This window comes from Phyllobates terribilis, unplaced genomic scaffold (genome assembly GCF_046119375.1).
Source record: "Phyllobates terribilis strain yellow unplaced genomic scaffold, ASM4611937v1 Scaffold_280__1_contigs__length_2496652, whole genome shotgun sequence".
NCBI lineage: Eukaryota > Metazoa > Chordata > Amphibia > Anura > Dendrobatidae > Phyllobates > Phyllobates terribilis.
The window spans coordinates 2,077,501-2,095,847 of record NW_027363040.1 but is presented as its reverse complement, the minus strand read 5'-3'; the positions used below and the strand labels follow the sequence as shown (position 1 = coordinate 2,095,847).

Here is an 18,347-nt window from a genome sequence, read left to right as displayed (position 1 = left end):
GAACAATTCCATACAGACCACGGTTGGCAAGTTAGAACTGTAAGATTCACTACGTGAACCACTGGTGTTTTGTGGAAAAGCACATGTACACCGCGTTCCAAATTATTATGCAAAAAGTGTTTAGGAGTGATAAGGGAAGAATTTGTTTGTTTGTCAGTTAAACTCATTGATGGTGATGTGTGTCAGGGCTCTTTATATCACTGTAAGCAATTGCAGACACCTGTGCTAATTAGTTTGGCAGGTGTGTCCAATGAAAGGCAAGACTACTTAAGAAGGCTCTCTCACATTATTAAGCAGCCTACATTTTCTGCCAAAATGGGAAAGAAAAAGGATGTGTCGGCTGCTGAGAAGCAACAAATTGTGGAGTGTTTAGGTCAAGGCATGACTACAATCAACATTGTGCGATGATCAGGATGAAGTGTCTTGGCAATCAAGAAGTATGTAGCTGATTCACAGTACACACGTGTGCGTGCTGATAAGGGCAAATTGAGGACTCTTTCCTACAGGCAATTACGTCAGGTTGAAAGAGCAGCGGCAAAAAAGCCTTGTCATAGCAGCAGACAAGTTTTTGAAGCTGCTTGTGCCTCCAACGTCCCCCGAACAACAAGATGCAGGGTCCTTCAGAGGTTTGCAGCTGTGCATACGCCATCCTGTCGACCTCCTCTATCCACTTCACACAAGCAGAAACGGCTCCAGTGGGCCAAACATTACATGAAGACTGATTTCAAAACTGTTTTGTTCACGGATGAGTGCCGTGCAGCGCTCGATGGTCCAGATGAATGGAGCGGAGGATGGCTGGTTGATGGACACCCCACGCAAACACGGCTACAGCGCCAACAAGGAGGAGGTGGAGTAATGTTTTGGGCTGGAATCATGGGGAGAGAGATTGTCGGCCCCTTTAGGATCCCTGAAGGCGCTAAAGATGAACTCCATAATGTATGTGGATTTTCTCAAACAGCACTTCCTGCCATGGTTCAAGAAGAAGAACCGTGTATTTCACAGCAAGATCATTTTTCTGCATGATAATGCACCATCTCATGCTGCACATAAAACATCTGCATCTCTGGCTGATATGGGCATAAAAGGGGACAAACTTATGGTGTGACCCCCATGCTCCCCTGACCTCTACCCCATTCAGAACCTTTGGAGCATCATTAAAAGGAGTGTCTATGATGGCGGGAGGCAGTTCACATCTAAGCAACAGCTCTGGGAGGGTATTCTGTCCTCATGCAAAACAATTGAAGCAGAAACCATCCAAAACCTGACAAATTCAATGGACGAGAGAGTTCAGAAGCTCCTTTCGAACAAGGGGTCCTATGTGAAAATGTAACATCACCTAGAATAAAGTTTTGAGTTGAAAACTGTTTGATTTCAGTTTCTAACAACCTGCTAATGCTTATAATTTCAAAAATGACCATTTTTTTGGTCTTTATTAAAATGAAAAGGTTGATCGAAAAGATTGGGGGATCTAAGAGTGTGGCAACCCAGTAGTCATGATTACTTCGAATTCTGACAATATGAGGGTCATGCTGCAGGTAGTGCAGCAAGAAGGCACTTATGTGTCTTGCGCATCTCGGAGCCCCAAAATTATTTTTCGGGCTAGATGCAGCTAAAAATTATTTTTAATTTTAAATCTGGTGAAGCTTATTATAGATGGCCTAATAGGATCAGTGCTGCACACTGCTACAAAGCCCAAATTATTTTCCAGTCAAGATACAGATAAACATGATTAGTAATTTGAAAGCTTAAAACGGTTGGTAGGGTGATTTTAACCAATCATCAAGCTTTTACTCTCCCCAGGATGACACAGGGGTAGAAAAGTCGTTTCGGATCCATGATTTGTTCATCTTTATGAACGTGAGTCTGTCTACATTATCAGTGGAGAGCCGCGTGCGCTTATCTGTCAGCACACCACCAGCAGCGCTGAACACACGTTCAGACAGAACGCTGGCTGCGGGGCATGACAAGATCTCCAAGGCGTAAGTGGCTAGCTCCGGCCATTTATCCAGATTGGAAGCCCAAAAAGAGCAAGGGTCCAGTGACACAGTCGTGGCTTCAATGTTTACTTGGAGATACTCCTGTACCATCGTCTCTAGGCGTTGACTATGTGTCAGACTTCTTGTCTCCTGTGGCCTTGCAAAGGATGGGCTAAAAAAGTGGTGAAATGATTCCGCAAAATTGATGTTACCAGCAGATACTGTGGTTCTGTTACGGTTTGAGTGCTGAACACTTGACGGTCCCACGGTTGGCAAGTTGGAACTGTGAGATTCACTACGTGCACCACTGGTATTTTGTGGAAAAGCACATGTAAGATTCTGCAACAGTCTCTGCTGATACTCCTGCATGCGTGCATCCCTTTCTATGGCAGGAATAATTTCTGCAAATTTACTTTTGTACCGGGGATCTAACAGTGTGGCAACCCAGTAGTCAGGATTATTTCTAATTCTCACAATTCGAGGGTCATGTTGCAGGTAGTGCAGCAAGAAGGCACTCATGTGTGTTGCGCATCCAGGAGCACCAAGTCCCTGTTGTGTTGGTGGCGAGGTAACAATCATGCTTCCTTCCTCTGTCCTCTCCCCCCAACCTCGCACAACAGAAATGTGATCAAGGTCTCCCTCATCTGATGAGTCTTCCATCAGTTCGTCCTCCACTTCTTCCTGGGCTCCTGCACCTTCCTCACTAGTTTGGCTGCTACCATGCGCCCTGGTAAAATCATCTCCCCCACCCTCACATGCCTGCCGCCCTGGTGCTGCCGACCGTCTGGACCTTGCAGATGTTAGCCCTTCCGCATACAACTCCTCCTCCTCTACTTCCTCCACCTCCTCTTGTGCCACCACCTGACTCCGAATTCTGTTTAACATGTGCTCCAGCATGTAAATCACCGGAATAGTCATGCTGATAATGGCATCGTCAGCACTAAACATCTTCGTCGCCATTTCAAAACTGTGCAGAAGGGTGCATAGGTCCCTGATCTGAGACCACTCCTCCAGCGTGATTTGCCCCACCTCTGAATCTCGTTGGCCCAGGCTATATGTCAGAACGTATTGCACCAGGGCTTGTCGGTGCTGCCACAGTCGCTGCAACATGTGCAGAGTTGAATTCCACCGGGTAGGCACATCGCATTTTAGCCGGTGAAGTGGCAGGCCCAACGACTTCTGTAGAGATGTAAGTCGCTGAGCTGCGGGATGCGAACGGCGGAAGTGAGCACACAGCGACCGTGCCCACTGCAGAAGGCCATCTAGTCTGGGATAGTGGGCTAAAAATTGCTGGACAACCAGGTTCAACACGTGAGCCATACAAGGCACGTGTGTGACATTGCCCCGGCGAAGGGCCGCACCCAGGTTTGCAGCATTGTCGCACACGGCCTTCCCTGGTTTCAGGTCCAGTGGAGACAACCATTCATGAAATTGGTTCTCCAGAGCTGACCACAACTCCTCAGCTGTGTGACTCACATTTCCCAGACATTTCAATGTAAAAACCGCCTGATGACGTTGAGCCCTACTGCCAGCATAGTAAGGAGGTGTGCAGGATCCCTTCTGCGCAGTTAGAAAGCTTGTGGCATGACCAGACAGGCTTTGGGTGCAGGTGGAAGACCGAGAGGAGGTTGAGGAGGCAGAAGCAGTGGAGGAAAAATGACATAAAGAGGATTGACGCACAACTCGTGGGGACGGCAAGACTTGGACAGCAGCCCCTTGTCCTGCTGTCACCATAGTTACCCAGTGCCCAGTCAGCGACATGTAACGCCCCTGTCCATGCCTACTCGTCCAAGTGTCTGTGGTGAAATGCACCCTGTCACACACAGAGTTTCTCAAAGAAGCGGTGATGTTGTGTGCGACATGCTGGTGGAGCGCAGGCACACCTTTCTTTGAGAAGTAGTGCCGACTGGGCATCTGGTACTGGGGCACTGCGACGGACATAAGGTCTCGAAAATCCTCTGTGTCCACCAGGCGGAAAGGCAGCATTTCTGTAGCCAAGAGCTTGCAGATGGTGAAATTCAACCTCTTAGCTTTCTCATGGCTAGGAGGAAATGGTCTTTTACTTGTCCACATCTGAGGGACCGAGGGCTGGCTATTGTGCTTAGACGGGGTTGATAAGGGTGTCCCCGGCAAACTGCCGGTCTGTGAGGAAGATGCAGGCGGACATGTTAGGTTGCCTTGATCCAAAGGTGGTGCTATCGATGTCGGACAGCGCTCAAGACCAGCTGGTGTTACCACCTCCAAAGAAAATGATGACCTGCCAATCACGCTGGCTGTTGCGGGTAAAGAGGTGGCAGGTCTGCGCCCCAAAACAGGTGTGACTGCTGTCCCCCCAGTCACAGAGGATGAAGAGGCCGCGGATGCACACGATATGGCAGACGGTGGTTGGCCCGGCCGGCTAGACCGCATTGTAGCACACTGAGCTTCCCACTGCAACTTATGCTTCATGTCCATGTGCCGGTTCATGCATGAAGTACTCAAACTATGTATTTTTTGGCCTCTACTTAGCTTTTGCTGACAAATGTTACAGATAACACGAGTTGGGTCATCTTTATCGATCTGAAAAAATGCCCAGGCTATGCAAGGCTTAGCACCCATGCGACCTGAAGAGCCACCACGACTTGTGGTGAGAGGCAGAGTTGTGTTTGAGGATGCAGTTGTTGACGTGCTTCCAGTACTACGTCTCTGTCCAGGAAGGCGCAACCTGACCTCGTCGTCACTAGCATCTTCCTCCACCTCCTCTGCTGACCTCATCTCTTGGCTGACTGTGGGTTGACAGTAAGTGGGATCTCCGACCTCATCATCATCACCCTGTGTGTTATCACACCCGTCGTCCTCAGAGCCAACCTGTTCCTGCCCTGACAAAAAACTAAAGTTGTCGCTCCAATCAGGTATTTGAGTCTTATCATCGTCTTCCTCATTGTCTCCACCAACAGGAGTTACAGTTTGGGAATGAGGGTCTACATTATGGTCAGAACCTCCTGCGTCTGGTCCTGGATCCGACTCATAAAGATTCTGGGCATCAGTGCAGATCATTTCCTCGTCTGGATTCACAGAAGCGCTGGAGTCGACCTCTGATTCCCAGGCTATAGTATGAGTAAACAGCTCTGCAGACTCAACCATCTGTTCTACCTCATACTCAGACGGGCAGCTGGAGATTTGGGAGCTGTGAGGAAGCAAGTGCGATTTGGGTGACACCTTTGAGGACTGGAGTATTTGTGATGTTGAAGTTGATGTGGAGGAGAGCCCACTTAAAGGAGCACTTGATATCCGTTGAAGCACCTGCTGTTTTTGTGCCTCATCTGGAATTTGTAGCGATTGGCGTGGCCGTAAGAAAGGGATCTTATCACATTGTCCGCTAAAAGAAGTAGACATTTTAGTTTGGCTGGAAGATGGTCTTTCTTCTGCACCTACCCCACGGACACAACCTTTTTTCCCCTTCCCAACACGCCTATTCCCCTTTCCACCAGCAGCAGGCCTTTTTCCACTCATTTTGGTGGTTAACTAATTCACAACTCTGGAGTTGTTTGCAAAAAAAAACAATGGATGGTAACCGAGCAGAGCTGAGTGGCCAAACTGTGGTATTAGGCCAAAACTATTGGCTGGGTTAGATGCAGAAAAAAATTATTTTTAATTTGCAACCTGATGGAGGTCAGTATAGATGGACTAATAGACCAAGTCCCACACACCGCTAGAAGCCCAAATATTTTTTCAGAGCTAGATGCAGAAATTTTTTTTATTCAATTTGCAACCTGATGGAGGTCAGTATAGATGGACTAATAGACCAAGTCCCACACACTGCTAGAAGCCCAAATATTTTTTCAGAGCTAGATGCAGAAAAAAAATATTTTTAATTTGCAACCTGATGGAGGTCAGTATAGATGGACTAATAGACCAAGTCCCACACACCGCTAGAAGCCCAAATATTTTTTCAGAGCTAGATGCAGAAAAAAATTATTTTTAATTTGCAACCTGATGGAGGTCAGTATAGATGGACTAATAGACCAAGTCCCACACACCGCTAGAAGCCCAAATATTTTTTCAGAGCTAGATGCAGAAAAAAATTATATTCAATTTGCAACCTGCTGGAGGTCAGTATAGAAGGACTAATAGAACAAGTCCCACACACTGCTAGAAGCCCAAATATTTTTTCAGAGCTAAATGAAGAAAAAAATTATTTTTAATTTGCAACCTGATGGAGGTCAGTATAGATAGACTAATAGACCAAGTCCCACACACTGCTAGAAGCCCAAATATTTTTTCAGAGCTAGATGCAGAAAAAAAATATTTTTAATTTGCAACCTGATGGAGGTCAGTATAGATGGACTAATAGACCAAGTCCCACACACCGCTAGAAGCCCAAATATTTTTTCAGAGCTAGATGCAGAAAAAAATTATATTCAATTTGCAACCTGCTGGACGTCAGTATAGAAGGACTAATAGAACAAGTCCCACACACTGCTAGAAACCCAAATATTTTTTCAGAGCTAAATGAAGAAAAAAATTATTTTTAATTTGCAACCTGATGGAGGTCAGTATAGATGGACTAATAGACCAAGTCCCACACACTGCTAGAAGCCCAAATATTTTTTCAGAGCTAGATGCAGAAAAAAATTATTTTTAATTTGCAACCTGATGGAGGTCAGTATAGATGGACTAATAGACCAAGTCCCACACACCGCTAGAAGCCCAAATATTTTTTCAGAGCTAGATGCAGAAATTTTTTTTATTCAATTTGCAACCTGATGGAGGTCAGTATAGATGGACTAATAGACCAAGTCCCACACACTGCTAGAAGCCCAAATATTTTTTCAGAGCTAGATGCAGAAAAAAATTATTTTTAATTTGCAACCTGATGGAGGTCAGTATAGATGGACTAATAGACCAAGTCCCACACACTGCTAGAAGCCCAAATATTTTTTCAGAGCTAGATGCAGAAAAAAATTATTTTTAATTTGCAACCTGATGGAGGTCAGTATAGATGGACTAATAGAACAAGTCCCACACGCTGCTAGAAGCCCAAATATTTTTTCAGAGATAAATGAAGAAAAAAATTATTTTTAATTTGCAACCTGATGGAGGTCAGTATAGATGGACTAATAGACCAAGTCCCACACACTGCTAGAAGCCCAAATATTTTTTCAGAGCTAGATGCAGAAAAAATTATTTTTAATTTGCAACCTGATGGAGGTCAGTATAGATGGACTAATAGACCAAGTCACACACACCGCTAGAAGCCCAAATATTTTTTCAGAGCTAGATGCAGAAAAAAATTATATTCAATTTGCAACCTGCTGGAGGTCAGTATAGAAGGACTAATAGAACAAGTCCCACACACTGCTAGAAGCCCAAATATTTTTTCAGAGCTAGATGCAGAAAAAAATTATATTCAGTTTGCAACCTGATGGAGGTCAGTATAGATGGACTAATAGAATGATGCTATGCCCAAAAGATTTTACTTCACTAGGTGCAGTAAAAAAATTGGTATTCTATACACAGGTGGTATATCTTGCAACACAGATAGGCTACTCCACTGACTAACACACTCTGCAATAGGCCAAAAAGGATTAGCTTTGCTAGATTCAGCCAAATGCTGTGAAAAAAACTTGCACAGCACTGGCACAGACCTGCCTGGCAAAAACTGATAGGAACTGATGTAACCTAGTCCTGAAAAGGACTCCAATTACAATTAGTCTTTACTCCCACAATCTATCTATTTAAGAGCACAGACCTGCCTGATAAAAGTCGTAGGAAATGCTGTAACCTAGTCCTTAAAAGGACTGCAATCACAACTATTCCCTACTCCCAAGCTATCTGTATATTTGTGCGAAAATTGGCTTGAAATTAACAAGGTATAGCGCACACAGCAACAGCGGTGCCGTCTAACACGCAGCTGCAGCAGTGAGAAAATGGTGGCGACGGGGAAAATGGCTTGGTCTTATAGGGCAAGGACATGTGACATACACTGCCAATCACACATGCCCTTGCTTGTGTGAAAAAAAGCACTTCGCTCCGTGTGTGCGCTGCTGATAGGCTGACAGATTGCACCTCCCCACTGCAAATGCGGGAAAGAGAAAAAAAAATGGAGATCTTCATTGTTCCTGCAGAGATCCATCCCCTGCCCCTCCCCCCACCCCGCTGTACACTCAAACTGCGTATTAACATTAATTTTCATCATTACTGAGAAAAAATCCAGTTATGATTTTGGTGCACGAACAGTTATCGAACATAACCTCGAACAGCCGAATTTTTCTCAAATTGTTCGTGTTCGCCGACCGGCTCGAACACCGCCCAAAACAGCTCGAATTTGAGATTGGCGAACAGTTCGAGTAGAACAACGCTCATCTCTACTCAACACTAGTAATGAAATGTTTTATTTAATGTGATTAAATCTATTTCTTGTGTTCGACATATTTACATGGTGGACATTTATCAATGCCGCATCTGTGAAACCCCAGAGGTGTAAGCCAGGTTCTCATTATGTGTTTCTCTAACGATTAAACCAGGAGACAGGAGTTGTGAAAGGGTCGGGGCCGAGAACAAACAATCATCTCCTAAAACCATCAAACCACCATCTTGTGAGAAACTTATTCAGCTGCAGACTCTGAGGAAGAAACTGCTTGTTGTCTGTGGCCTAAAATATATAGGTTTTATTACTAGATGTAAAGAAGAAAACTAAATACTGTAAAATAATAAATCTCATGTTTCCCTTTATTGTCTCCAGTAATTGTATTATTACACAGGATTTTTATGATGTTACATTGGCTCATCATCTTCTCATTCAGGTCTCTACAATATCGGATCCTGTCGGTGAAGATCTTCTATATAAGAGAATTTTCCTGATTTACCCATCAAAGATGGATATGGACAGAGACAAGATGGCGGAGAGGATATTACACCTCACCCTAGAGATCCTCTTCCGGCTTACTGGAGAGGTGAGAGATTCTGATGACGTCACATTACGTCATTCTTATCTATGGGAATAACAGATGGACAGAACTGGAGAGGTGAGGACTCTGGAAATGTCTGTAGTGAGATTTATTAATGTGTCTCTCCATAACCAGGATTACACAGTAGTGAAGAAGACCTCTAGTGAGCGCTATCAGGACCCTGTGTTTGAGGGATGGGGAAGACCCCTAAGCAAAATCACAAAGCCTCCACCTCACCCCCTGATACATGAGGACATCAATGATCAGAAGATCCTAGAACTCACCTACAAGATGATTGAGCTGCTGACTGGAGAGGTGACACTGCTGGGAATGCTGGGACATTATACAGTAATGCTATGGAGGGATCGGGGGGATGACTGTATCATTGTATGTGTCAGGTTCCTATAAGATGTCAGGATGTTGCTGTTTATTTCTCCATGGAGGAGTGGGAGTATTTAGAAGGACACAAAGATCTGTACAAGGACGTCATGATGGAGGTTCCCCAGCCCCTCACATCACCAGGTAATAGACAGGACTGAATTCACACGGCCTATAATTATCTGTATGTAAAGAATGAATTCAGTCCCTGTATGTGTTTCCTCCAGATCTATCCAGTAAGAGGACAACAACAGACAGGTGTCCCCGTCCTCTTCCACAGGACTGTAAACAAGAAGACCCCAATGTTCCTCAGGATCATCAGGTAGATGGAGAGAAGGTATCATGAGATCTTCCCTATGATGTGTAGTCAGCTGTGAAGGTCTTGTGTTCAGTCTTGTTTTATCCACCAGTGTTATATGTTTTATACTTGTGTAATGAGAATGGTGGAGATGGCAGGATTAGAGCTGATCATAGATGGGACTTCTCATCTGTTTGTGACTTTTACAATATTTGTTTCAGGGTGAAGATCTGACCCATATTAATACTACAGAGACATATGTGAGGGGTGATGAGCGGTGTAAAGAGGAGATTCCTACATATGACTACCCAGGTGAGTAGTGACCACTAAATGCAGAGAAGTCACAGATTCTTCTCAGTCACCGGCTGTGGCTGCTTTATCGCTGGTGTAGTCCGGCTGTATCACAATCGTGTGATCACCATTTTGCCGCTAGATCAAAACATTCTCCTCCACCCAAAACAACACTGTTCAAATGAGTTTGGGCATTGAAAGTCCCTTCTGTGCTGCTGAATGTCCTCATATGGTTCCTACAAGACCAGGTCCAGTCTTTCTGGCCAAACTTTACTTTTATGATCGACAACATTAAATGTGCAGTGAGGCCAAGTGTGAATTTCTGTACAATAACAACAGAGTTTCCCTTTATCCTGACTGTTCAATTTCTTTTAAAACCAATTAACTTCAAATAGTATTGCGATAAACTACATAAAAAACATTATACCTGTGCCATGATATAACTCTAAGCTAAATTTAGACGCCTCATCTCTGCACTATTATAAAAAGTTCTCTTTGAACGTCTAATATTTCTTCTTGAAACTCATCTGACAGAAAATATTGTTCCTTACGATAGTTTAGATTGCCAAGAGCCACCGAGCCCCATACTCTAATTACCCCAGAGAGGTTTCACCACTAGTTACTTATTTTTTTATTGATGAAGACTGTTGAGTTTGATCATTTCAGTAGATGTGTTATTGTCTATACTCACAGTTTTTGACTATAGTAGTTAGTGCCCAAAATATTCTGATTTAACCCCTTACTGCAGCCAGTTTTGTGTTCCTATCAGGGCCCATTTTTTAAATCTGACGTGTGTCACTTTATGTGGTGATAGCTTTGGAATTCTTCACAAAGGATAATAAGAAACAGATGGACCTTACAAATTATTTTCCACCTTCCACCAACAATACCCTATATACGGTAGTATCCTACTATCTGGGCACATGGCAGGTTAGAAGGGAAGGAGCGACATTTAGCTATTTGAATGCAGATTTTGCTGGAATAGTTTGCAGACACAATGTATTGGGGGCACTGTTCATGGTCACCTGGCAGCTCAAAATATGTCACCATGAACAGGCTTGGCGCGATCTACTCCGTTTTCTCTGTATCTAGACTTACACAGAGACCCCTAGGCTTGGGCCACGGTGTTACCTGCTGTTCTGTGGTGTGAGATGGAAAGAAGAATAGTCAGGTAGCCGGGTCAGAACATGGAGGTCAGAGAAAATACAAAATCAGAAGACACAAAAGTAGTCAGTAAACGGGCCGAGGTCACAACAGGAAACAAATACACAAGCCGGGAGCTGAGCACAGAGGACTGAACCAGAGGAGAACAAGGCTGGATCTGGCTGCTTCCGGCAATATGCTTCCAGCTTTAGTAGGGTGCGGTGCTTTCCAGTTGGCTGAAGCCGGGAGCAGATTACTCCAGCTGGACAGCACACACACCCATGCTGCCAGACTGGATGGTACTACAGGTCCCAGGCAACCTAATCTTAGTGGCTGGACAGAGCCTGCGCCGCCCAGAGCTTCTGGTTCTGACGTCTCCTCCATCACCAGCGCCGCCTGCAGAATGAATAAGGTGGCGCCTGGTGACAGAAGCAGATGTCGCTGGAGCAGATCCCAGAGGAGATGGGTTACACCATTTGCAGAAGTTCTTAATATGACAAAAGGCTGAAAACTAGAGCAGTAGAAATCCCCATAAAGTGACTCCATTTTGTAAATTATAACCCTGAATGAATTAATCTTTAGAAGTAGGGAATATTTTGACTCTACAGGTACTTTTCAGTAGTTAGCAGACAGTGGATGTTGGAGAGTGAAAATTGTGCATTTGCCATTTTGTTACCCAACACATTGTTCCCAGATTGTGCTCCAGGAGACACACACCGTAAATTAAGTGGGTTCTTCTCACTATAGTAATGCCAAATACATGGATGCTGAGTGTGGTTTGGGCGCACTGCAAGACTCAGAAGTGAGGGGGAGATTTGACTTTGGGAGAGTGGATATTGCTGGATTGGTTAATGGAAGCCTTGTTGCTCTTGAAGAGCCTTTGAGACCCTAATAATGTGGAAACCTCAGTTTTTCCACTGACAGATGATGGACCTGAGTGGGTGATTGTTCTTTGCGGGATGACTGGAAGTTTTTATTGGTATTATTTTCCCCAACATAACAGGTTCATCCTATGAGGTTTTCTATTAGACTGTGAACTGTCATTGTCTTGCTGAATAATTCATATTTTTACAGAGAGTTTAAGTAGAAATGTTAAAAAATATAAAATTCAAGGATATTTTATTGAAAAATAATAATTGATTTTTATCTTAGCAGATGACTGTACCTGGAGATCAGAGGGACAGCTGACATCTTCAATTTTTAAATCAGACGATCTTGAGATCCCTCAGGATACAATTGAAGTGAATGCCATTACTCCAGATATACCATCATCCATTCACAGCAAAGATCTGTCATCTGATCCTTTGAAATATGTCCTATCTTCTGATTCATTACTGACTACAAAGGAAAATCATAGTAACAAAATAAGCATTAAAAAACGAACTGCTCCTAAAGCAAAGAAGACATTTTCACTTTCAGAATGTGGTAATAGTTTTCCCCACGAAAAGTCTTTTCCTATACATCAAAAAATTCATACGACAGAGAATAGATTTTCTTGTTCCAAGTGTGGGAAATATTTTAGCAGGAAATCAAATCTTGTTATTCACCAGAGAACTCACACAGGGGAGAAGCCTTTTTCCTGTTCAGAATGTGGAAAATGTTTTAGCCAGAAATGGAGTCTTAATAGCCACCAGAGAACCCACACAGGGGAGAAGCCTTTCTCATGTTCAGAATGTGGAAAATGTTTTACACACATAACTAGTTTTATCAGACATCAGAGAATTCACACAGGGGAGAAGCCTTTTTCATGTTCAGAATGTGGAAAATGTTTTCCACACATGACTAGTTTTCTCAAACATCAGAGAATTCACACAGGGGAGAAGCCTTTTTCATGTTCAGAATGTGGAAAATGTTTCACACAGATTTCAACTTTTATCAGACATCAGAGAACTCATACAGGGGAGAAGCCTTTTTCATGTTCAGAATGTGGGAAATGTTTTACACACATGACTAGTTTTATCAGACATCTGAGAATTCACACAGGGGAGAAGCCTTTTTCATGTTCAGAATGTGGAAAATGTTTTCCACACAAGACTAATTTTATCAGACATCAGAGAATTCACACAGGAGAGAAGCCTTTTTCATGTTCAGAATGTGGGAAATATTTTAACCAGAAATCATCTGTTGTTATACACCAGAGAACTCACACAAGGGAGAAGCCTTTTTCTTGTTCAGAATGTGGAAAATGTTTTACACAGTTATCAACTTTTATCAGACATCAGAGAACTCACACAGGGGAGAAGCCTTTTTCATGTTCAGAATGTGGGAAATGTTTTACAGAGAAATCAAGTCTTGTCAAACATCAGAGAACTCACACAGGGGAGAAGCCTTTTTCATGTTCAGAATGTGGGAAATGTTTTAACCAGAAATCAGCTGTTGTTATACACCAGAGAACTCACACAGGGGAGAAGCCTTTTTCATGTTCAGAAAGTGGGAAATGTTTTGTGAAGAAATCATCTCTTCTTAATCACCAGAGCAGTCACACAGGGTAGAAGCCTTTTTTATATTCTTAATGTGGGAAATGTTTTCCTTGAAAATAAACTCTTAATAAACTTTAGAGAAGTCACACAGGGGAGAAGCCTTTTACATGTCCAGAATGTTGGAAATGTTTTAACTGAAAATTGTACAATCTTAAAGGGGTTGTTCACTACCAGGACAACCCGTGTCATTCCTCATGTTTGGCCTAGTTAAAATAAAAACACTCATACTCAGCTCCCATGCCAGCGCCGTTCCAGCGGTGCCGGGAATCACATTCCTGGGGTTGTTACATCACATGAGCCCTGCACCCAGTCAGTGCTGACTTCACTGTCAGGGCTGCAGCTGCTCTCAGATTTCCTCATGATGTTCGATTTTTCTGAAGGTGGAGACAGTGATTCCAGCACTTACTGGGCTCACACGATGTAACAACCTCACATGAGCTCCGAGAACGCACGTGCCGACACTGCTGGAATGGCGCCGGCATCAGAGGTTTGATACAAATCTTACAGACTGTTTGATAAAGAAAATATAACATACTAGCTGTACTACCCGGCTTCGCCCGGGTTAATAACTGCTGTTAGCAAAATAGAATGTGTTAACAAAAATTTATTCTCCACACAAAAAACACAAAACAAATAGATAGAAATGTAATTATTAAAAGGCAAAAACTAAGCTAATAGAAGCATTTCACAACATATATTTCAACGCCAGAGATATTCCACACAGATTTAACTAAATTGGCCAAGTAATGTGAAGTAATCTTCTACTCCTTATTCGAGAGCCTTTTGATAAACGACATTCTTAGTTCTTCCTTCAGGTGCAAACACGAACAGATTTTTGGCTGTTCCAACTCTTGAACAGGCCACATAAAGTTGACCATGAGAAAAGCATGGAGATTGTAAATTGATTCCAACTACTTTCAAGGACTGTTCCTGAGCCTTATTGATGGACATAGCAAATGCCAGTCGCACAGGAAACTGGAGGCGTTTAAAATCAAAAGGCAAATCAGATGGAATGAGAGGAATTGTTGGAATGAAAAAATCTTCTCCTATGGCACATCCTGTCAAAATGGTTGCCTCAATTACATGTGGAAACAGGCTCTTAATCAAGAGTCTTGTTCCATTACACAGCTTTGGTGGATCCAAATTTCTCAATAGCAGAATAGGTGCTCCAGGTTTTAGAAAGAGGTTGTGAGGAGGAAGTCCTTGTGGCTCCAAGGAATTGAGGAACTCAGTTGGATAAAATAATGCTTGAGCAGGGTCTATTACTGTATCCACTGACTTGTAGGTTGTGTTAACACCTGGAAGGAGATTTAGAATTTGAAGATTGATCTTGTTGACACTGTCATTTTTGGGAGCTAGAATAGCCCTTTCACACAGCCAGCCAGAATTTTTTAAGTGGAGTTGAATGTTTGGAAAAACCTTTGCCTTCAACTCCTCAATGGAAGTCACAATGCAACAAAAGTTGCTTGGGAAGGTGATCTGTCCAGTGGTTGAGTTTACTGGTGCCTTGCCATCTCCAATAGTCAACAGCTAGCTCGAAAACAGTCCAGCAGAAACATCGCCTGTCATGTAGACCCTCATTTTTGTGTTCAGTGACATTTTCTTTACTTTTCTCCAAAGGTACGATGCTTTGAGACAGGCATTCAGTTCGTCTGCAGGGGTTGATCTTGGAATAACAGGTAGTGTTTGGCGGAAGTCACCTGCCAAAACAACAACTACTCCTCCCATGATATATTTGTTGCTACGCAGGTCTTTCAGCAGTCTGTCCACTGCTTCCAGAGCCCTTTTGTGTGACATGGTGCATTCATCCCAAATGATGGCACTGCATTTTTGAAGCAATTTGGCCAGTCCTGATCCCTTGGCAATATTACACACGGGGCTGTCACTATGAGACAGGTTAAGTGGTAGTTTGAATGTCGAATGTGCTGTCCTGCCACCTTTTAAAAGTGTAGCTGCAATTCCAGAAGATGCCACTGCAAGTGCAATCTTTTTTTGTTGTCGAAATTTTGCCAGGAGCAAGTTGATTACAAATGTCTTTCCTGTTCCACCTGGAGCATCAAGGAAGACAATCCCACCTTTGTTGGTTTCACTGAAACTTAAAATGTAGTTATAGGCGTCCCTTTGATCTGGTACCAATATTGGCTCGTTCTGAGACACAAATTCTGTCAGTTCATCAATATTGTAGTTGGTTTCTAGGAAAATCTCCCTACACATTTGGATGCCTTCAGGATTTCTTATTGGAGCAGGCAAACCAAGCAACTGTAAGGGTTTTCCTGACATTGCTATGCACTGATCTTCAAGGAGCATTAAAGTTTCATTGAACATTTCCTCAGTGAAGTTGATGAGTTGCTGAGGATTTTCCCTTCTAATCTGCATGAGGACGTCCTCACTGTGATCAGTTTTGTACTTTGTCCAAATCTCAAGAGGATTTGAAATGCTACAGGTTGTTAGAATAATAGCAAAGAGGTGTCTTAGTCGCTTTGGGGTTTGTGTGGCTGCTGCTTCACTGAGGATCATGTCCCAGTGTCCATCATTTTCCAAAAGTCCTTTTCTTTGGCAAGCTTCCCTGAATGTTTCACACACATGGCCTCCAACGGTCTTCAGGTCAGAAAATGATGCTTTGACAACATGAAGTAACATGCGCAGGTAGAAGCACTCTGCATTTGACGGATGAACAGTGTAGACGCGACCAAGAGTATCAGTTGCTTTCACCCCTGGATAGCCTTCAATATCAAGCCCCCGTTTCCTCCGTTCCAGTGTTTTTCTGGAGGCATTCCAAGTGTAGTGCTTTGGTAAAACACAGTAGAGAATTGTTTTTGCAAAAGGGTCTTGTTGACACAGCACAAAAAATGGCAAGAGGGTGGTCTTAGGTGGTGTTAGAAGCTGCTGCTGCAAGTTTGCTGGGTTAAAGTAAATTCTCTGTCCATTTTCCAAGTGCACACTCAGATGCACAACTGGTGGGTAGCACTCATGAATGGAGAATCCTAGTATTCTCCAAATAGCTTCATTGCTGCTTATGTACCTGCCCATCTGGAATGCCTCCACTTCATCAATAATAGGTCCATTTTTCTGGAGTTCAAAAACTGCTTGATCACTTCCTTTGTGGACATATTTGCAGATATACCTGATTGATTTCACAGAGTGGCAAGATTCGACATTTATGTGGGCCTGGAACGTTTTTGAGAGCAAAGGGTTGTAAGGCACTACCCACCTGTTGTCAATTTCTATCTCTTGGAGTGATGATCCAACACGCATTTTGAGCTTTGCTATGAAACCACCATCCCCTGGCTTACTTCTTCGGTAGACTGGATATCCACCTTGTCCTGTTTGGGTTTCTTGGACCAGGGATCGTGGGTAATGCTGTGAACACCTGCCATCAATCATACAGGGAGAATTTTTGTTCAGACTCCCACACGGACCATGGATCATGTTTTTTGTGATGGTGTCAAACAGCAATGGGTCAATCTGAGGGTCTGGCAATTCGGCACTGATGATATTATCAATTTCGGTAGGCTGTATTTTTTGCTTCAGCCAAATCAAGATTTGGGCGTGAGGAAGGCCTCTTTTTTGCCATTCAACTGAATACATTCAGCACTGCGTCTCACCATAAAAATGTGATTTTGTGATGAGATTAGTCATTTTTGAAAGTTTCTGTTTGAAAACCCGAGCAATAAAGTCATGGCGATTCACTGTTTTTTGGCCCGGCAACAGGTGCCCTCCAATTTCCTCCCAGGCAGGAGATTGCAAGTAAAGGTGATGAAAAGATCTGGACGGCCATACTTTCTCATATAAGTCATTGCATCCTGTGTGTATTCATGCATGTGTCGTGGGCTTCCAGTGACAGTTGATGGAAGAATAACCATTTTCCCCAACTCTTTTGGATCAGCATCATTTGCAACAGCATCTCTAAGGTGAATATATTCCTCTGCCCTGAGCGCCTTTTGATTTAGTCGGATATATAAAAGACGTTCACTCTCAATCTTTGCATACACGTCAACAATAAATTGGTGGAAGAGGTGTTTGCATTTCAAGATGTGATTTTCCTCTGCAAATCTTGTCATGACCCTATATGCATAGAAGTGCATGGCAGACACTTTTTTTCCTGAAGGGTTGCCTGTTGTAGGATCTGTCTGAGGTATTTCAGAGTGATAGCCATCCTGTCCCTGCCAAAAGATGATTAGATATTGCAGAGCATCATAGGACCTGTGAGTTTCTGCTACTCGTTGCAAACTATTGTTCCTTTTCTGAAGCACAATGTCACGGCTTTGAAAATCATTACCAACAATCAAGATGGCTACCTCATCAAATGTGGGAGCATTGAAGCGTCGCTGATGTTCACCTTGTGGTGTTTTGTCAGCTCGAATGACAACCTTGTAATCGTCATTTGGCATGCATTCAAGTGCAGTCTTGAAAAGTTGAATATATAGATTGTTGAAGTGAAGGAACTGCTGCAAAATAGTGACAATATCAAGGCGAGTGTTAGGAATTAAAGAGCATCTCCGCTTAGCCTCTGCTTCTGCATTTCCCATAAAGAGTTGAAGAAATTGAGGTTCTTCTCCTTGTAATGGAAGCAGTGAGCCAATTGAGTGGTAAACCTGTCCTTGAACTTTAAATGTCGGCATAAATCCTGTTGTAAACATTTCTTTTGCTGCACCAAATGATGTCATTTGGAAGCAGGAGTTGTACTTCCTAATGTTGTCCAAGAAATGCTTTGATATTGTACTGGTACCTGTCATCAGAGACTTTAGGGGATCTAGTGGTGACAGGAGGGGTGGAAGTTTTATCTTGCCATTTGCACAGCATAAACCTCGCGGTTCATCTTTCCATTTCAGGGCACTGCAGTACATGCTGA

General features: G+C 43.3%; 2 protein-coding genes across 6 annotated transcripts in view; both read left to right on the top strand.

The window, feature by feature from the left end:
* LOC141220297 (oocyte zinc finger protein XlCOF29-like) overlaps positions 1-9,282 on the top strand; it is a 28,531-nt gene extending 19,249 nt beyond the window's left edge. The window contains exons 2-4 of the mRNA XM_073666251.1: positions 8,762-8,911; positions 9,041-9,220; positions 9,268-9,282. Coding sequence (XP_073522352.1) covers positions 8,834-8,911; positions 9,041-9,220; positions 9,268-9,282 — 273 coding nt within the window. The 5' untranslated portion in view covers positions 8,762-8,833. The remainder of the gene's footprint in view (positions 1-8,761; positions 8,912-9,040; positions 9,221-9,267) is intronic.
* Positions 1-13,581, top strand: part of LOC141220322 (uncharacterized) — a 91,520-nt gene extending 77,939 nt beyond the window's left edge. For 2 of the 5 annotated variants that reach the window (XM_073666271.1, XM_073666274.1), the window contains 2 exons: positions 9,803-9,893; positions 12,168-13,581. In XM_073666271.1, the coding sequence (XP_073522372.1) occupies positions 9,803-9,893; positions 12,168-13,507 (1,431 nt within the window). In that variant the 3' untranslated portion in view covers positions 13,508-13,581. Of the gene's footprint in view, positions 1-9,309; positions 9,428-9,510; positions 9,606-9,802; positions 9,894-12,167 lie in introns of those variants that run through there. The other 3 variants (XM_073666276.1, XM_073666275.1, XM_073666273.1) reach the window with 3 other exon arrangements.
* Positions 13,582-18,347: the final 4,766 nt, after the last annotated feature.